At 35.7% G+C, this 22,007-nt stretch overlaps 1 protein-coding gene across 12 annotated transcripts in view; it reads left to right on the forward strand.

Annotated features, from left to right (window-relative positions):
* The first annotated feature begins 8,021 nt into the window (after positions 1 to 8,021).
* TRDN (triadin) overlaps positions 8,022 to 22,007 on the forward strand; it is a 370,366-nt gene continuing 356,380 nt past the window's right edge. For 3 of the 12 annotated variants that reach the window (XM_082406155.1, XM_082406152.1, XM_082406156.1), the window contains exon 1: positions 8,034 to 8,260. In XM_082406155.1, coding sequence (XP_082262281.1) covers positions 8,239 to 8,260 — 22 coding nt within the window. In that variant the 5' untranslated portion in view covers positions 8,034 to 8,238. Of the gene's footprint in view, positions 8,261 to 22,007 lie in introns of all 12 variants that reach the window. The other 9 variants (XM_082406157.1, XM_082406158.1, XM_082406159.1 and 6 more) reach the window with 7 other exon arrangements.

Genomic DNA, 22,007 nt, shown 5'->3' on the forward strand with positions numbered 1-22,007 from the left:
CCAAAGCAAAAACAAAATTATATATCCTTCTAATTTGAACCAGCTGAAGTAACTGCTGATTTTTATAGTTCCAATGAAATAGTGAATTGTCAGAATTGATTGTCTCTGCAGATTATAATGCTGAACACTTATGTACAGCAGCTCCTAAACCAAATTTAGAGGTTCTTGAAGTTTGGCATTGGAAATGCCCCTGTTTGTCCTTCCAGTGGGGTCTCAACCCTCTCAGTCCATCCCTCTGAATCCCTTGCCAAGCTCATGGCATGGCTATTAAGTTCATAAGCGGGGCCAACTAGGATCAACTCTAGTGGTTACATGGAATGCTGTATTGGAGAGGGTTACAAGACTGTATCCAGGCTTGTGGGAAAAGATGCTCTGATAAAATAAGCAGTGCTGCAAAATGGCACAATTGTCAAAAAATGTGGCTTTTCTGACCATGATGGATATGTGTCTTCCAATTGCTAACTCAATTTTGTATTCCAAATGTTATTTGCCTTTTAATAGAAAACTTTAAATTCAATTTTAAATGATAGGACTGAACCTTTGATTTGTATATAACAGGCTTCCCTACCGGGTGATACATTTTGGGACCAGGATACTTTCTATGTTATTCTTTATATCCAGCCACATATTCAACTTACTGACTATGCCAAGACAGCATGAATTTATACCCCCGGTGTCTTTCACAACTCCAATTTGTTCCCAGCATGAAATACCACTTACATTGGTTTGAAATTCTATTCTAAACTTAGAGCCCACGATTTCTGTGTGGGATGTAAAGTTGACAAAACACATACTTTTTTCCTAATGCAAATCCTACATGCGTTGGTTTTCAGGTAGTCAGGCTGACACTGGTGGGGGTGTGTAAGACAGAAAATAACTCCCGTTAAATAAAAGGGTATGGAGTGAAGAAAGAGGAACGGATCTATTTTGTTAAATGGAATTTTTAGAGACACAGAGCAAATGTGTTCTGTTTTGTTTTGAAGGAGATTAAGAATAAAAATAAAATATTTAAAATGAGAGTGAATGCACGTTAGGAGGTCAAGGAAAGCTGACAATCTGCTATTTGTGACAACATTTAATAATATTCAGATTAATTATAATATTGGAAATGGAAAACTCTGTGACTTCAAATGAATAATGAATAGCAAAACCAGACACGGCTCTGAGGTGAAATGTGATTTTCATGAGGATGGGAACATTTAACATTTATACAGCAGTTCATATTCTCAAAGTCATATATCAGTGACAACTGTAAAATACATCTTTAATTTGAATTGATGAAATACTCTGCAGGGGCACATTTGGATGGTAGTACTCTCCCTTCCCCAAATAAAAAGAGAAGAGATTTGGATAAACAAATGCTTAAAAACTGCTTATCAAAATGGAAGTCAAATGCCCTGATATACAATCTTTTGAAATGATTTAATTCTTGGTAGGTATGTCTTTGTAATTCATTCACATGAATATTCATAGTATGTCACAACTCTTCATGTATTTAGCAGTTAAGGGTAATACACATTCTGAATGCAAAAAGATTGATTTATAAACATGTACTGTAATCCTTAGACACTACTTAAAATAAAAGCCTTTTCAATCATGTATTTTCTCCCAAACTGTCATCTCTGTACTGCTCTTCCCATATCCTTGCTTTGGCTTAACTGTAGCTAAAATTTTCCTTAAAGGCCACACTTGCCCAGAGATTTCAGTCCAACTACCTACCTCTCTGCTCCAATGCTCAACTATTAACATGGCTCTGGAGAACTCAAAAATAGTCCTGTGGTGGAGATCCAATCCTAGGAATAGGATTTTAGAAGGATGTCATGGCCAGCCCCAGTTCTACCCCCTTGCAGTTAGGTGTGACCAAGAATTAAGTTCTCACCATGGAGTAGAAGCAGCAGTGCCCCATGCTACTTCCAGCCTTGACCCGTATAGCCTTGCAGGCCTTTTCTCTCTTTGCCCGCTGGAGTACCAAGAACCAGAACAATTATGGAAGCCACATAAAGGTGACAGAGCTGCCATTACAGATGCCCACTAACCTGGAACTGTTAACCTGAGAGGGATACGTTTTTATTTTTATTTTAGAGGAGGTGTATTTGGAACTCTTTTTGCTTTTCCCTCTTTGATTACACTAACTAATATAAATGGATTTGTTACTACAAACTTATGGTCTATAGACCTCGCTGGTCTCTCAGAACGCTGCACTTCTTTTTTTTTTTTTTTAACATCTTTATTGGAGTATAATTGCTTTACAATGGTGTGTTAGTTTCCGCTTTATAACAAAGTGAATCAGTTATACATATACATATGTTCCCATATCTCTTCCCTCTTGCATCTCCCTCCCTCCCACCCTCCCTATCCCACCCCTCTAGGTGGTCACAAAACACAGAGCTGATCTCCCTGTGGTATGCGACTGCTTCCCACTAGCTATCTATTTTACGTTTGGTAGTGTATATATGTCCATGCCACTCTGCACTTCTTAAGAAGCTGCCTCTCTCTTTACTTCTGCAGCTTTTTGAAACCTTTAGAACTTTCTTCAAGATGTCATTCTAACCTCTAACCCTTTGTTTCTCAGCAGATGACATTGGCTCACAGAGAAAATAATGCCATCACGCATGAATTCCTTTCATTTTTCCCCTTTCATAAGTCAAAAATTATCCGTATTTGTCCCATTTTAATTATTTTTACTTTACCAAGAATTTTATTTCTTTTCAAAAGTACTGTCCACATGAGCTCTAACTTTACCCTTCCATTTGCTTGAAGATTTTTCTGTATTCCTTATCTTTCCTCTCTCCTAGATCATTAATCACTCCTCCCTCATTCCTGTATTCCTTCCTTTAAAGGAAAATATGATTGAAGCTTTTTGATCTTAAAATAAATCTCCTACTGTACCTAGTGTCCCCCTCTAATTCCTAATCCATCTCACTCCTTTACTTTTTATATAAGCTTCTGTGAAGTATATTCCAGATTCTCTCTTCATTTTATGATCTCTCATTTGCCCCACATTCTGTAATCTGGCTTCTATTTCTAAGGCTCGTTTGAAATTGTCTTAAGGAAGCTGTAATCATCAGTGTTGTTGACCGGTATTTCTAAAAGGTAAATTTGATTATTTCATGTTCTTGCTTAAAATACTTCAGTGTCATACTAAATTAGAGTTAAGTCCAAAAATCTTAGTATGGCTTATAAGACACTTAAGTATCTGGCTCTTTTTTATTCTCTTGTTTTGTCTTGTGGAGCTCCCTTCTAAGTACCCTGTGAAGGGATTACTGAAGTATTTAAAGTTCATTATGTTTAAACCTTTATAATATTTTTGGAGTTGTTCCCTCTTCTTGGAAAGTATTGATATGTCCTCAACTGATCATTTATTTAAATAATTTCTTACACTTTAAGACCCAATTCTAGTATTTCTTACTCTTAAAGCCTTTCCTGTTACATTAAAACTCCTTTTCTGTAATCCAATGCATAGTGTTTACTGTACTTAGAATTTACCAGGCTGCATTATAATTTTTGGTATACCTTTTTTACTCTCCTACTAGACTGTGAGTTCCTTGAGGACAAAACCTTGTCTTGCTTATCTTGATATCACTAGAACCTAGCCTAGTGCTGAGGACAGAGTAAAGAGTGTGTGTGTGTGTGTGTGTGTGTGTGTGTGTGTGTGTGTAGAGAGAGAGTGCACAATGGAATTAATGAGTATGTTATTTCCTTACTTATAAGTAAGCTCACAAAGTTAGTGACTCTAGTTGGTATTCAGTTGTGATATACTGGTATAACAGATTATATCATTGATAATGCAAAACATCAAAATGTAAAGAACAAGATGATGATATTGTGAATTTTTTCAAAATTAGCAAATAGAAATATGCATTTATATTATTTTTAGAGAAAAATTTGTATCTAAGAACTGATCAGCAAATAATTTACCTTTTATAAGAAAAGTATTGATGCTTTTATAAGAAAACAAAAAAAAACGTAAATCACAAATTGCTTTTGAATAGCAACCAGGACCACAGAGTGAAGGTCATGTGTGATAGACAGACTACAGAGCAGAGAGCAGTAATCTGAGTTATGGACTCCACAGGGGCCACCTACTACAGGATGTTGTCAGTCCTCATAAAGAGGACAGTGGTAGTGGACAGAAGCCAGCTCTTCAGAGAAAGGAGTCTTTAAGAATAAAGGAGCATCCATTGCCTTTCCTAATTGAAGACTGGATTGACGTAGGCAAATTTCTGAGAGAAATGTTTGACAAAGTCAAATGTGTGTGAAGCCTGATATTGGAGACTCAGCTATTCGTGAGTCAGAGTTAAAGACAGGAAAGTTTTTAATTGCACTGGAAGGCCTTCTGTCATTTGAAACGAGCTGGATTACACAGTTTCTAAATAATCAGTTGGTAAAGCCAAACCTATGGAATGACTTTCAGCCTTTGGTTAAAGAAACGAACACAGGCGAGTTAGAGAAAGTAATGAGGACAGAATGAGATTTTCCATGACACAAATGGAACACAAAACAATTTAAAATAAAGTGAACAGCAACGCTGAGATGAAGTAAGATTAATGAACTAATAGTTCAATTGAGGCTTTTCTTGTGATTCTGAAGACTGTTTATCGAGTGAGCTTCAGAGGAATTTCTAGGTCATGTGATGGGATTTCAAGGTCAGATGAAAGTAAATACAATCCAATGGTCCCTAAATTCATTTTCAATGTTCCTAGTTTCTTCTATATTTGTTCATTCTAAAGTTTAATAAGCCAGTATTTATTCTTTCCATACGTAGTTTGTTTTTGCTGTTTTTCTTCACCTACAAAGCTAAAAGAAAGGATTTCTCTTTTCTGTATTTCCCCTGTAAGCTACTTCAACCAAGGCAGTGTAACAGTAGCTTACATTTGTTAGCTCATGTATAAAACTTTCTTATATTATGACACTCTGTCCCCTACTCCCCCCTTTTTTCCCAAAAGCATTCTAGTTGCTTATTTATTTTTGTCTTCTGTTAAAATGAACCTGAAAACTTAGGCACACATAAAAGTTACACCTGTCATTATTTTAAGATCCAAGGAATGAGCACTTTCTATCCTAATTAAATACCCATAAATTTACTCTCACTCAGTTTAAACATAAAATATTATACACATTTCTTACTGTTTTATTTCTATTTAACACCAGTTTAGGTATAGGCTTTTCAAGTATAAGCTGTTCATGTCTGTAAATTAATAAACAGAAGATCTTGAGAAGTAACCCTAAAACTTCGCTTTCTTTCAAAAATCCCTAGTCCTTGAGAAATAGGTGACTGATGATAAATAGCTATTTACCTCTATTTATATCTCTCTTCACTGCTCTATAAAACACACAAATTGGCACTGAACAAAGCAATGTAGTATGGTCTTAAAATAATTAAATTTTTTTAAAATTTTGTTTTATTTTATGATTTTTTTTGGTGGAAACCAAAAATCATCAAAAAACTTCTCTCCTTGCCTCCTGAATCATTTTACATTCTGAAATTCAGTTTGGATGAAAATATCTTGTTCATAGTCAAATACAGAATATGTCTTACTGATTGTTAGTTTATGATTATAGTTGACAGAGCAGCCAGATTTTTTTTAAAATGCTCTAAGAATGAATGTTTTTGGCTGCTAACTTGAATATTTAGAATATCTAGTGAAAATCACAAGGCGTAATGATCAGTATCATCAGGTTGGAGAAGCGGCTTGGACAAAATGAAACATTTTCTAGGAGAACAAGCTTTCATGGTTTGCCATTGACTTATAAAGACCAGGCCAGTTAATAATGCATACAGGAACAAGTGTCCCTATATGCAAAACCAGGATAAGCCTATCTGTGCTGATCCTACAGCAATGGAAAATGTGAAAATACATCAGAAGCTATCACTGAGAAGAGAAAACCACCACTTTTAGGTCATGTTGAAAGATTCCAGTGAACTGGTGTCCCTTTAAAGTGAATACCTGTTTAAAATGAAGAAGACCAAAAAAAATGAAGAAAGGCAAATGTATTATTTGTACTATTTTGTTCTTTGTCCTGAAGAATGAGATGTGTAGCCTTAGAAGAATGTCAGTTGCTTCGCTTTGGAAAGCTTCTCAGAGTTCCCTTTGAAACGCAAAGACATTTTATGAATTGGGTTTCAAATAATTTGAAAGAGTTCTAGTAACTTTTCAAAATGAGAAATATACTGATTTCTTAATGTCTAAGAAAATTCATAAACTCATCCAATAAATGGGTTAAAAAGCTTGTTATCCTATAAACATGTTTAGCTAGAATATTTTTACTCTTCGTTTTCCTTCTAGTACGTATGACATGAAATTAGTGATTGGGAATTTAAGAGTAACATCAATCACTGGTCTTGCTCTCTAGTCTTGTTTCAACTTTTTCGTGTGAGTTCTTAATGAGTTACATAAGGAATTACTATTTCATCAGTTAACTACAGTGAAAGACTATGAAAGTGACTGCCAAATGGAGATTCAAAGCACAATGTTTTCTTCAAATTGGAAGCACTGTGGTGATATTGAATGGAGACGCCTTTGGGGGCAAAGTGAGGAGAGCTCTGCTTTTGGGGGCTCCTCTTCCCCACCTTAAAAAGTAGGCACCAACCCAGGGCTCCAGGGGGATGCTACTAGGAGTTTGCATCTTTCCATCCATTGGTGGACCTAATTTGTTGTGGTCCTCCCTTTGCCTACAAATGGCATTGTCTGCAACAAAGTCTCACTTCTCTGGAAAGTTATCAGATTTGTAGTCAAAAGCCCCAAGCCCAGCCCTAGGTGTAGAATCTTGTATAAATCATGAGAGTTACCTGGAATTATTTCCTCTTTTGAGAATTAAGATTGCTTACTTCCTAACCCATTTATTCAGCTGGTATATGAGCACTTCCTGTTGTAGGAATTGGGGCAGCAAATACAGAGCTGCCAACACGGAGGCAAAGGAAATAGCTGTTGTAGCACTCTTCTGAGTCTCAAATATTAAAACAACATGTGTGACTTTGTTTTCTGATCTCTGAAGTACCATGCAAATTCAAGAGGTTCTGACAATAAAAGCCAGCGAGTTAAGGCTAAAAGTTTAAACCACAAACATTTGTTAGGTTGAATATGAGAATAAAATAAAAGGTAAGTGTAGTCAACCCCTGATTATTCACAGATTGGCTAGAGTGTGTGATTATCAATGCCCTTTGATTCTCCTCCTTCTAACTGCCAGCTATTGAATATTTCTCTGCTCATTAACACCTGTCTAGTAGTGGGAAGGTGAAATGCTAATCAGCCAATTTGGCTAATTGTTAGCTGCTATGATCCTTTTTATTTTATTTTTTTGAAGTTGAAATAGAGAAAAGTTGAAATCTTTTACTAAAATATGAGCTGTAGGCTTCTAAACTTTATGTCACCTTCCCTTTCTTTTACTTCATAGATAAATTCAGGTACTTCGTTTTCATGAAAGTATTAAAAAGAATGAAGAATCTAGTAATTCATCAGTTCTCAAGTGTCAATATAACTTCACATTACATATTTCTTATTAGCCAGTGTGTGGACAATCTTAATCTCCTACAGGAAAGCCTTAGGATTTAATAGTTGGAACTTTAAGTGTAGCCCAATATAAATAACTGCACTTGCCAAACGGATTTAGACCAATAGGGAATCAACTTGGAGAAAATGACAAGACTACCCTCCCCTTTGCCTTGGGTAGACATTACGGGATCCTCCCCACACCAAATAAGGGGATGAGGAATGTTCTGAGCTTTAAGGGCACTAAGAATAAATCTGAGCTATCACGGATAAGATTACTTTCAACTCTTTATTTCATGTTTTCTGACATAGACCCCCAAATCTGTAATTATCTTAGGGAAACGGTAGGGGCTTAGACGGTACTTTCTGGTTCCTTTGCCTTTTCTTGGCCTATCTCTCTTTGGGGCTGGAGAGCTGGTGTGTGTGTGTTTCCCTTAGAGTGCCAAAAAAAAAAAAAAAGTGCTGAAGAGTCCTAGGGAGATGAAGCTATTTTTGTTCGAAGCTGATACTTCTGCCTGAGCCACAAGTGCTGCTTGGAAAGGGCTCAGGTTGTTTCCAGGGGGTAGGACTCTGCAGAGAAGAGACAAAGTTCAACAGGACAACAAAGGAGCAGCAGAAACAGCCAGGAAAAGGAAGAGCCCTCACGCTTTCACACAGAGCCCCCTATCAGAGTTCTCCAAACCTAAGTTATCCTGCAAAGGGCCACTTGACCGGAATTTTTGCCTGCCTTTTCCTTTCTCCAACCACCATGACTGAGATCACGGCTGAAGGTATTGCTAGCATTTTCCAATAGTATCAACTAGGAAAACAAAAAAGAAAAAGGTGGAAATTGACAGTCCCATTGATGGTCAATGCGTCCTCTTAAAATGTTGCTTTTAGATAGTTATCTTGATCGATGGTTCTATATGGGATGAGAGAAGTGGGTTTGGGAGCTGAGAGGCTGGCAGATGTGTGTGTTGGGGAGTGAAAAGAAGTTTCTCTGAAATTTTGCATGTGGAAACTGCTATTTGCGATGCCAAAGGCCCCACTAGTTAACAGTTGTCACCCACACCTCTATAAATAGCTATGGTCATGCAACGTTAGGGCTGATATCTTACCTAGCAAAAATTACAAGGTTTGCATGCAAGGCTGGAGACCACGATGAACTTAAAATGTTGCATTTAATGTTTAAACTTAGAGAACTGATTTTGAGCATTTTGCTTTATGACATATCAAATTGGAGATCTTAAATTTGTTTTCCTTTCTAACTCGAGTGTATAAATATGCACACATACACATATAAGATTTATATACCTACAAATTTTGTATGTATGTTGGTGGGTATTCAGAGACAAGGTTTGGAATTGCACAAAATCACTTTAAATCAGTATGGTTTTAAAAATTGAGTAATTAAGCTTTTGATTCTGATTCTTTTCATGCCCTCATGTCTTTTACCTCTACATGATGAATCTATATTAAATATTTTCTGTTTTCATGCTTATTCTGAAAAGGTATATGCTTTTCTGTTTTAAAGCTTATTCTGAAAAGGTATGTGCCACACCTTAAAACATTTTTATTATTCGACCATGATAGCAATCATTTCGCCCAAATATAATATATGCAAAATATATGTACATATGTAATTATATATATATTTTTTGCTATCTTTAAGACAACTAAAGCATTTTGAATACAGGCACAGTCCGGTTCTAGCTGGGGTAAAAATTTGGGAGGTGGATCTAAAATTTGCTTCTGACAGCTGTAAGCAAATCAGACAGGTGGTGCTCTCCACAGCTTCCAAGTCTAATGCCGAGCTGGTTTGTTTTTAATCAGACAACTGAAAAAAGAGAATGTGTGGTTTTGGCTCTTTGGGTAGACATTAGTATGGGCACATGGTCATTTCAGAGTTTAAGATTTTCCGTCACTACTTACAAGGAGAATTGTCTTACTTGCATCTTCCACTAAGAAATTTAGTCTAGTACCCCAAATTAATAGAAATAATTACTGAGAGATTTCTATGTATCAGGTATTTTGCTCAGGACTTTATGTGTATGTACTTATTTAAACCTCACAGAATTCAATTAAGTTAGCATTATTATCTCCATTTTGCAAAAATAGAAACTGTAACTCTGATATTTGGAGACTTGCTCAAAACCACAGCATTGCCAAGATTAGAAGCCAGCTCCCTTAAATCTAGTTTGTGTTTTTTCATTTCTCTAAGAGGGTATCAGGTTTCCTCTTTACCAATTTTAGTCCAGAATTTGCTAACTAAATATAAATAACATTTTTTCTTATTCCTTAGATATTCTGCATCATGTGACCTTTAGATGGTCTTAAAGACAGCTATCTATAAAAATGTCTGACTTAGCCCTGCACAAGTTATTAAGATACCTGTGAATATGTTCCCTACCTCTGCATGGGGCGTGAACTGCCAGCTGATTCGGGTCACTTGGCCAAAAACATTTTTCACTTGCCTGTGGGTTATGCTCTGTAGACCTTCGCACTTGATTCATAAATGTTTTTACAGGAAAATTCCAGATTATGGAATAGAACTTATGTTTCTGTCTTCTCCCCATGGAGAGTTTAAAGGGTGCTTGGAAGACCTCTTGTTGTCACTTCTAAAAAAAAATCATTGAATTAGTAATGAATTAAAAATGTAAAAATGCCATCTAGTTCCTAGGTGATGGGCATTTCCTACTTCCTAGCCTTAACAGTTCATAGGATCTATGTCATCTGAACATCGCATTAGTTATGTACTTTTTTCCTTTTCTGGAATGATTTATTAATCATATTTCTCAAATGATAATTAGACTGACAACTCAGATGAGCTTACCTTTTAAGGTTAGTACCACAGCCATTCTCTGTGTTCATCCAAAGTTTCTTGCATGCTGCTCTACTGCACACCTTTCATTTTGTCTTCATGATTCTCACTTTTTGTGCCCCAGCTACAATAGCCTTCTTTCAGTCTTTTATAAGAGGTGTACTTTTGTGCAGAGCCTTGGTACAAGTTGTTCCGTCAGCCTGGAATATTCTTTCCTCTCATCTGTTATATTTCTTTTGCTGCCACTTCTGGACACATTATTGAAATGTAAGCACTGCATCAGTAGCCTGAGACATATACTGATTATTCTTCTCATCCATTGATCACAAAGCAAGCAGACACCTTGTAGTACTCAAGACAGAGCTGGAGTAGCCCCTTAGAAAGCTTAAGTCCACCATCCTCACCTCAATTTTTATAAAACTGAAGGTCATGGAGATTATACAACTCTCTCATGGTCACTGATAATTGGGGGAGGTCTGAGGATAGAGTTCATGTGTCTTGTGGTGCTTACTCAACTATAATGCACGGCATATCTGTAAACCTTACTGAATTCCTCACATAGATTTTCAGTGCATATTCCAAGCTGGCTTACTTCATCTGACAGAAGAAAGGAAGTAATGTTAGATATGGAATTGTGTTTCAGGTACAGAGCAACAGATGAACTAAAATTAGAACAAAGTTGAACCCCAGAGGACTTTAGGGAAACAATATCTTTGAATCTAGCTATGATAAATTAATAATTATAATTATAATGATAATAACCACTGATATTTATTCAGAAGACATTATATGTCAAATGTAACATGACCATTTAATCCTCAGGACAGCAAAATGAGATAGATACTTTTATTATTGCTATTTATGGAATAGGAAGCTGAGGTTTAGAGAGGTTAGAAATTTGCCTGAATTCACACAGCTATTTATGGTGTAGCTAGGATTCACACTCAGATCTCTGACTCCAGAGGCATGTTAAATACTTCCTTTTGCTGTGTGAGACTAATAGTCAGCCTGGTGTTAATTCAGAGGTTGGGAGGGACCTGTACTAGAACCCTGTTCTGGTTTGGCCCCAGCTACATTGGGTAGGTTAGTTAGATCAGGCCCCAGACTGGGTCTGACTCAAACAGTGCTAAGGTTTAGAGTTATAAATAGCCTTCTGCCTTCTCTCCAGAGGCCCAGTTATTCCTAGACAAATGCCAAAGTTAGCTTCCCCTTCTGAGGTTCATATGAACTTTCAACTACCAATTTCATCATCTATTTGACAGAATATATCACTATGTAAAAATACTTTTTGAGTAATTTGGATGACCATAAAGTTTAGTTAATTCTTAATAGCTTTGTTAAAAACATGGAGACTTTTTAAAAGTTGGTAAAATAGATAATGTTTTCAAATTGCCAATTGACTAACACACAGTCAAATTATGTTTTACAATAACATTCATATAATTGTGTTCTCTGGGTCCAACTACCTCCAGAATATAGGAAAATACAAATTTTTCTGCAATAGATTAAAGTTGGTAGAGAGCCTATATACAATTAAATTAACGTTTACTAGAATACGTAGTTAAAGGAAATTCTTTTTTTTTCAAGTTAGAGAAGGGATGTCAAACTCTCAACTTCTAAACTGTTATACAACCTCAGGGTTCAGAAGGGTTACTGTACTATGTAAGGAATTCTTTCCTATTAGTTTAACCACATTTTACTGCTTCTGTCACAAACATTTGAGAGGGTTTGACGTTCAAAATTTAGAGCAAAAATGGTCATTTATTTTATGCACTGCTCTGCTTTGCGTAAGAGTACCCATTGTTGCTCTCAAGAAAAAAAAATTTTTAAATTCACAGCCAGAATGTTTAATAACTATGCACACGAGTTAGATAACCCAGAGCAACAGATGATGAAATTAAGACAAGGAGAAGATGCAACCTCCATATCTGTGTTTATCTTGCCAAAACCAGAAGTGGCTACTCTGGCCTAAGTGGAGATGACTTGGGGGTGGGGGAGGAGGAAGAGGAAGAAGCACTAGGTTCAAAGCTTCATCACTTCTGGGTTACGTTCTCCTGATCAAGAGAAGCAATGACCACATACAGAATATCATTTTTAGCTCCAGGAACACATTTTAAGATTGACATTGACAAACCAGTACATTCAGAGGAGGAGGACCATGATGGTAAGAGGCACAGTGAAATGAAAAGACTTGTGCTCAGGTCCTTGAAGGTTGGATTTTCTCATTATGTAGCACTAGAGGACAATGCAGAGACCCACGGATAAAAGTCTGGAAGCCACAAAAAGGCAAAATGTTGGTGAAATATAAGGCAAAACATAACCAACCATTGAAATGATATCTAGAACTGACTCTTCTGACTCAAAACAAAGCAGGGAAAAAAAAGAAAAATAGAAAAGAAAACCAGTGAAAGAAAAATAACATGGCCTTGGATTTTCAAGCAATAGAAGGATGGGGACTATGTTACACACTACACCATATTATGCAGTCAGCAAAATCTGGGCTGTGGTGACCTCTACGGCACAAACAACCCAGTTCCTTCAGATAAGTTACTAGGAGCATAAGGAGATGCCAAGGAATCCTGTAGATGAAAAGAAACATAAGAACAGAGCAACCCATTACAAGGTATAGAATTGTTAGATCATGATTCAAACAAACTTTAAAAAGATCTATGAAATAATTGGAAATTTAATAGGCTCTGGATGTTAGGTGATATTAATAAATTATCATATTTATGGTGGGATAATAATATTGTGGTTATATGTTATTTTATTTTTTTAATAGAATGATTTATTATCTTTTTGAAAAATACCAATGTGTTCCAAAATGAGCATATATGTTTCTAACAAGCAAACACATTTTCAATTTATTCATATTTTGTCAGGTTTTGACAAGACTTCTTATTTGGCAGAGTAAGTTCAAATAATGTCAAAAGAAGGATTTTAGCCAGATTCTTATATTCCTTTTTTTTTGAATTTTTAAATTTTATTCTATTTATTTTTTTATACAGCAGGTTCTTATTAGTTATCCATTTTATACATACTAGTGTATATATGTGGTTATATTTTAAAACTGCTTATTATTTGGACATACACATACTCAAATATGGATGAGATGATATGATGCTTGAAATCTGCTTCTACAGAGTATGCCAGAGAATAATGAGGTGTGGGTGGGGTAGGATTGGCCAGGAATTGATTACATTGGGACTGATGATGGGTACATGGAGTTTCATTATAATTTTCTGTCTACTTCTGCAAATATTCAAGCTTCTCCATAATAGTTAGAAGGGAAAAGAACAGAGCTGACGTTTTTAGTGAAGTAAATAATTTTAAGAAAAAAAATTTTTGTAATGCATATAAGGTCAGTGACTCTACTGGCCACCAAATTTATTCATAAGTGCAAATTACCCCCTAATTGAACAGTCTGTAGTTATTGAAATGGAAACCAAGAAATGCTCATATTAGACAGAGGGGTCCAGATATCTACATTTGTAACAACAGACCAGGAAATAATGATTTTCAAATATGTTCATTATAATGTGGGAATCTGTTGCTTAGTTTCATAACATCTCTCAACATTATTAGTGACATGAATTAGAGAAATTAGTGAGCAACAGATCATTTCCGAGATGGTCCATGTGAAAACCTGAGGAAAAGTTAAAAACCTAAGGAGTCAATATGATGCAAGAAAAATAGTCCTAAAAATTGCTATGGTCAGGAACATCATGTTTATTATCAGGGTCTTAAGTGCCAAAGTCTTGCAAGAATATGTCTTTTAAATATCACAGAAATTCTGAAAGGCTGAAAGGCAGATATTACATAAACCTGATCAGTCCGACTCTAAACATCATCTTCTTTACTGCTCAAGTTGAATTTAGAAAAGTGAAGAAACAGTGTGAAAACCAGTGGCTTATATAGTTAATTAAAAATCAGAGAGAAAAAGTAGTGCAGAACTGAGGGAAGTCAGCATTAAAATAATTAAAGGCAGTGTGATAAAGTAGGAAGTGTGTGGAGTTTCAAGTCAGAAATCCTGTTTAAGCACTAGCTTCACTACTTAACCATAGGTGGTCTGGGAGGGGCCATACACTAGTTAGCTAACCTCGGTTAATAGTGAATAATATGACCAGAGGAAACTTTCCAACTTTTACACGGTCGTGCTAATTGGCAAATTATATATATATTTTTAGCTGTTCAAAGCATCCATGATGCAAAATAGGTAGTGAAAGTGGACAGAAAATATATCTTTGTAGTGTTATCTCTAGTTGGGTTTCATTACGAAGCTTTTCCTTATAGCTTTTGTTATTATTTGTAATATTGACTCTTTCCCCCTCCTCCCGGCCCATCCCTAAGCACACAGTACCCATGGAAAATGTTCTGTTTGTTAGCTTAAATACTTCTTAATTTTTTTCCTATTTATTTTTGGTCATCACTGGGACTGTAATTTAAAAATCATTCTACTTTTACAATACAAAAATGAATTGAGGCTATTCCAGCTATTATTCTAAAGGCTTAGGAATCCTTAGAGTTAAAGCCTCCAATGCTGTTTGCATTAATTTTTAATCAGTTAACAATGTTAAAGATGAGAGAAACCTAAAATGGTACAACTAAGCAATTTTAAAATCATCTACATTGACCTTTGGGTTGAATATATCAGTTTGAAAGAAAATGCATAGATTACATTTTCCAGCTAAGTTTCTGGTTTTATATTTGCAGAGTTTAAAGCATTATTATTTTCTTTTCTTCCTTCAAATAAAAAGAAACCCTTTGGGGACATGCTTGATGTATTTTAAAAATGTATGTTATCTAAAGTAACACATTTTAGAAAGAGCAAATTAGGGGAAAAATTTCATCTGGTAACTATGCATTATCATCATACAATAATTCCAAGTTTATGGAGTTTAGGTTCTATTCAACTTAAAAGTTCTAGGAAGATCCATCAAAGTTAAGTTTTTTGCTCTCCCCAGTTCCTATTTTCTCTGGATAATATGAGTACCATGCATAATTTCTGATAGGAAGCACTTATTTGAATGTCACATAATAATGTATTGCCCCAAGTGAGGGTTATGCAGAGATAGATGAACTTCCTAGTCCAAAATGATAGTATTTTCCATCTTCAAAGGAAATTGAAAAGAATATCCTTGGCAAATGTGTAATGAATAAAGTCCTGCTTCTTTCTCTACAAGTTATGCTCTCTAAAGATCTAAAGATCTCCACATCTCCATGCCCGAAGTCAAGCTGTCAAAGGCTCGTGGAATTTATGATTTTGAGAGATCCTTTGGGATGTAAATGAGCTGTTTCCTCATAAACCACAGAATCTGTCTCTCTTATAAAGTAGTTGAATATTACATTTAAATATATATCGTTTAGATAGTTTCTAACTTAGTTTCTGTGACAGGGGCTGGGGCATGTGGTCTTTCCTTAAACAAGTTAAAGATACAATCTTTTGGGCTTCCCTGGTGGTGCAGTGGTTGAGAATCTGCCTGCCAATGCAGGGGACACGGGTTCGAGCCCTGGTCTGGGAGGATCCCACATGCCGCGGAGCAACTAGGCCCGTGAGCCACAACTACTGAGCCTGCGCGTCTGGAGCCTGTGCTCCGCAACAAGAGAGGCTGCGATAGTGAGAGGCCCGCGCACCGCGATGAAGAGTGGGCCCCACTTGCCGCCACTAGAGAAAGCCCTCGCACAGAAACGAAGACCCAACACAGCCAAAAATAAATTAATTAATTAATAAAAAAAAAATACAATCTTTTAACCTAGAAGAGCAAAGATAATTATTGTTTGGCAACCTGCTTTGTACAGGGGAAACTTGGTTTGTTTTTCACACAGCATGAGGCTAGAGCTCACTGTGATAGACCTGTTTTATCCTTGCTACTCATTTGTTGCATCATTTCCTCTCCGTGACACAGGTTACTGAAACGTTGAGAAAAATTAAAGAAAGAAAGAGCTCTTAATATTTAAAATTTTGTTTTAAAAATGTTTGAGGGCATTAGTGAGCTTGCTGATGTGAAAGAATCAGTTTCCACTTATTTATACTACTTTCAAAATACATTTTTAGCAAGGTTTCCTTGCAAAATTTATTGTTGCCTTTTAAAATAAAATCATCATGTGATTAAGAGAATTTTCTGTTTGTGGTAGACATTTGATACAATGTCACGACAAAAATGGCAAATATTAAGTGACACTCTTTGACATTCAGTGCTAGAGCTATTATTTTTGTCTGTGGTTATTCTTATTTAACTTATGTATAATTGGCTGGGGGAAAAAGAGTGTACTATAAAATCTATAAGTTGCCATAGGATGGTAAAACTCCATGCTTATGAATTTAAATCTGGAGAAGTATTAGGGGTTGCATTTAGAGAAAAGCAAACAAAGTACATTCATTTGAAATATGACAAAATTTTAGACTCTATGGTATTAACTATCAACCTATAACTAGATGTATAAAGCAGTAGGTCATACAGAAAGCTCAGTTGTAGTTGATATTTTAGCACATGTTACATACCAGGCTGAATGCCAGACAATGGGAACATGAAGAAGAATAACACAAGGTCGCTGACTCTAATATAGTAGATTAAAAAACAAGCAGGAAAGAGGAAAACTTAAGAGTAGACAGATTTAAAAACGTATGACTTCAATAAGGATTTATGAATGATGAGTGTTTAATTTGGTTTAACAAAGTCATGCTGTTGTTCATATATCTTATGATTAGTGAGCACACCTTGAAACTTGCTGAAAATAACTTTAGAATGATAGCGTCCTGTTCTTGACTCTGATCATTTACAGCACACATGCCGTTGTTGGGAAGGTGAAATGGCTGGCCAAGGGGTAAGGAGATCAAGAGTAGGTTTGCTCAATGTAGAGATGAAGAAAAAAAGAAATGGGTGGTAGGTGAGAATTGGTGGTTTGCGGGATGAAACCCTAGGATGACCAAGGTGTGGAGTTACCTGGCTAAGAAATTTGGTAAAAATCCTCTATTTTTGTTAAGGGACCCTATTGCTAAAGTATTGAAAAAGTTGGATGTCTCACGTGCCTGATTTATTCTAAACTAGTTGTTTATTTTGATCCCTGTTTTTTGGTTTTTTTCTCTCCTATTTAAGTGTTCTCCCACTGTTTGTATTTCCATTGTTGCTTTTGATCCTCAAACACTCCACTTTGAGCTTAGTTTGTATTTATGGAGCCCTATTTCCAGTTCATGAAGAAATAATGAGATAATGCTAACTGTGAGGCAGGTATTCACTAAATAAGTTTCTTCAGGTTAATAATGAGAAATCAGCTGTAAAGAATTAATTCTGTGATCAGTGTTGTTCTAAGTACTATAAGAACTAGTGTTAATAGGCCGGTGGTCTTGTCAAGGTATCTTATAAGGCCAATGAATTAAACACTGAAGCGAGGCAAGAGGGTTTTAAAGAGGCTAGGGAAAAGCTTTTTTCAACGAAAAGATAAAGAGACATGATCCTTAGTCTGAGGTTCAGAAGATGTGACCAGGAATCTTTAATCTAGATATAACTAGATTGAAGCAATAAGTTCACAGAACCCTCTAGAGACTTTGTTGTTAGTGACTGGAAGAGTTGTATTAGAAATAATATTATAGTTTTGAAAGTTGCCAGATCATTTCGGCTATCTCTTGAATTAGGTAGACAGGTTTAACTATTAAGTTTCTTCCCAGTCTCTCTAGATTTGAAATGTCTTGTAGATCTTGGCTAGAATGATTCTAGCATGGGTCCCTATCTTTGAGTGACACAGGCTCTCAGTACCCAGGTGTTTTGGAACAGGATATTTTATCTTTGTCCCATCACTCTGTTATTCACCTGTGGATGCAGAGGGGCAAAACTTCTGATATCTTGAAGGATATTCATTCATTTAAGAAGTACTTACTTGTATATATTTGGGGTATCTTTGTTAGGTCTGAGGGTGAAATGTGAAATATATATAAATCTAGCGCTCAAGGAAAGATGAAATAATTGTATAAGTAACTATATGATACAAGTTCGGAAGTTCTAAGTTGCCTAAAGGAAGTACAGATAAAATTATAAATATAAAAATTGTGAGATAGATTTTTTGGTTTCTTATCATTCAAATTTAAAGTAGACAATATTTACACATATGAAGCAACTAGAGAATAAATTAATAGATAACAAATAAACAAATTAGGGTTATGAGATATGATTATCAGGGAAATCTGAGAAGCAGGAGAATAGATGGACTTGGTTGACCAGGGACTGTTAAAAAGGAGTAGAGTTTAACTTAAAACTCGAAAGATCTTTCTAAATGAAAGGACAGGAACATAAAAGAAAAGCAAATAATTAAGTTTTTCACCAAAAATCCCTAGATGCTAATAGTCCCAGGTTAATTTATTTAACAAACAATTATCTGATATATGTTCATTAAATTAACATCTTGCCCTCATGATCTATGCTGGGGAATCAAAGCTGGAGAAGACACACTCTACTGACATTTGGGGCAGGAAAAGTCTCTCCCAGACACTGCAGGACAATTACCATACAGTAGCACCCCTCACCATGATTTTGACTGAACAAACAATCCCAAACGTTTTCCAATAGAGATGCTAAACCACACTCCAGTTAACAACAAACAAGAATCTAAGACAAAAGTGAGCAAAGGTGCTAATAGTTGTGAAGGAGCTAGCATCAAAGTACTCAATTATGAGAAATTCCTGGCTTAGTTATCTTCCAATTTTATACAGAAGATTCTTTTTAGGTCAATATAAAGGATTTGCATTGCTAGGAAGGTTTTCTTATTAGTCTTTAATCAGTTACCAACTAAGTTATTATACCAATATTAAAGATAGCCATCTTGTTCAATGATTAGAAAGTTATTTGGAATAGAATGAAATCCTTTCTGAAAAGGAATTATGTTTGGTTGCCTAGATTTGCTATTTGTAATTCCATAGTAGAAAGATAAAAACAAGATAATTTTAAGGAAGTGTGGGGCAAAGAGATTCACAGACTAAATGCAATAACACAATTTCCCCTTGAGAAAAATCAGTGAAAGGTGATGGCTTATTTTCTGTGTCCTTGAGCTAATGAGTTGAGAAATGACAGCATAATTTGAGGAGAGGCACAGGTGGAAGCAGCTCTGATGGGTAAACTGAAAGTCAGTACTTTGCAAATTGCCTCATATAGCTTAACAGAAGCTAAATTATAAACTTGAGGGTGGATTGCATTTTTTTACCTGATAGTCACCCTACATTGTGGCATATTGAATTCTGAGTCCTCTTAGGGACCTCCAATGTTTTTTTAATCCTTTGCTACACTACCAAAAGGGCAAATGTGTTTTCTAATCATGTAGGAACTCACTTAAAATTATGTTGTTACATAACACTGATCTAGAAGCCAAAATGCACAAGAACACTATCTACAGGTGAATAAATAATTAGGTAACTGTGGCAATTTTTTTTAAACACCTTTATTAGAGTATAATTGCTTTACAATGGTGTGTTAGTTTCTGCTTTATAACAAAGTGAATCAGCTATACATATACATATATCCCCATATCTCCTCCCTCTTGCGTCTCCCTCCCACCCTCCCTATCCCACCCCTCTAGGTGGTCACAAAGCACCGAGCTGATCTCCCTGTGCTATGCGGCTGCTTCCCACTAGCTATCTATTTTACATTTGGTAGTGTATATATGTCCATGCCACTCTCTCACTTCATCCCAGCTTCCCCTTCCCCCTCCCCATGTCCTCAAGTCCATTCTGTACGTCTGTGTCTTTATTCCTGTCCTGCCCCTGCGTTCTTCAGAACCATTTTTTTTTCTTTAGATTCCATATATATGTGTTAGCATATGGTATTTGTTTTTCTCTTTCTGACTTAATTTTTTGAATAATATTGTTCCACTTGGTTTTCAAAAGACACGCCATCTCATCCATTCAGTGTGAAAAGAAATAACATGAGTCATCACAGTTTTTTAAATGTTTTTAATTTTTTCTTTAAAATTCTTTTGTAAAATATAGACATGGAAAGCTACATAAATCATATATGTTTATATAACATTTACTAAACATTAATGGAGTTGACAAACACAAAACCAACACCCAGATCAGAAAACAATACTTCCATCACCTCTGAAGCATAGTCCCATCTGCCCACCAATAGACTGACTCTCACTGACTTTGCTTCCCAGTCAAGACATCTATTTCTCCAGCCCTTCTCCCATAAGGAAAAACTATTCTTACTCTTTCAATAAAAATCTTCTTGCTTTGCTTTATAGTTTTATAACCTCCACATCTATAAACAATATAATTTAGTTCTGCCATGTTTGTTCTTTGCATAAATGAAACCACACAGCATGTGTTATTCTGTGTCTTTCTGCCTTAATTCAACACTGTTTGTATGACTCATCTGTTTTGTTGTATGTAGCTGTACTTTATGTTATTCTTCTTGCTGCACAGTATTCCATTGTATGAATGTCATTATTTATCCATTGGAATTTTTTAAATTTGGTGCTTTTATGAGCAATACTGCTATGATCATTTCTCTTTTTTTTAGTTTTATTATGCTATGGTTCTACTAACAAGGTATATTTATTTCATGGCACTATGCTCTGTGATGAAAAGGTGAATTAGGCATGAAGAAGATACCTTGTTCACTCAAATTGGGTAGCATGTGTATTATCATTTAGCTTATCAAATTCTATTATTATCTAATTGAAAAACATGGAGAAAGGATGATCTCAATGGGCATCTACTAGAAATGCCCCAGCTTGTTTTTCAGAAGAAATTGACCTAGTTCTATGAGATATATATGATGGGTATTTGGAGGAGCAGGGAGAGAATAAATAGAATATAAGGACTTCTCAGAGATAAAGAAGTAATCCCCTGAAGATGATGTGGTACATATATACAATGGAATACTACTCAGCCATAAAAAAGAATGAAATAATTCCATCTGCAGCAACATGAATTCAGCTAGAGATTATCATACAAAGTGAAGTAAGTCAGAAAGAGAAAGACAAATACCATATGATATCACTTATATGTGGAATCTAAAAGATGACACAAATGAACCTATCTATGAAACAGAAATAGAATCAGGGATGTAGAGAATAGACCAGTGGTTGCCAAGGGGGAGGGGGGTGGGAGAGGGTAGGAGTGGGAGTTTGGGATTAGCAAATGCAAGGTGGTATATATAGAATGGATAAACAACAAGGTCCTACTGTATAGCACAGGGAACTATATTCAACATCCCATGATAAGCTATAATGGAAAAGAATATGAAAAAGAATGTATATATATGTATAACTGAGTCACTTTGCTGTACAGCAGTAATTAACACAACATTGTAATTCAACTATACTTCAATAAAAAATAAATTAAAATTTAAAAAAGAACTAATCCCCAATGTACCTGAGACTGTATAAGCAGCAACTCAAGAATTGTCATTTAGACCTGGCATAACCTGGCATAAAAAATATTCAAAAATATTTATTGAATATTATGTCTCCTCATTGCCAATCGTTGTGCTTGGAGCTGGGCCAGTAACAACAAAAAATAGTCCCTGTTTTCCCAGAGTGTATGCTGACATAGAAAACTTATGTCTGATGACTAGAATACTCATCCTCACCAGGTTCTGCATGTTGATCTCCTTGCTGGCACTGGTGAGGATGATGAAATTCTTCCTGGTTGGGCTCCCTTTTTCTAGGATTCCTAGTACATTCCTATTCATGGACACAAGCATTCGTTAGTCTTGAATGACATT

This window comes from Balaenoptera borealis, assembly GCF_965194805.1.
Source record: "Balaenoptera borealis genome assembly, chromosome: 9".
Taxonomy (NCBI): Eukaryota; Metazoa; Chordata; class Mammalia; order Artiodactyla; family Balaenopteridae; genus Balaenoptera; species Balaenoptera borealis.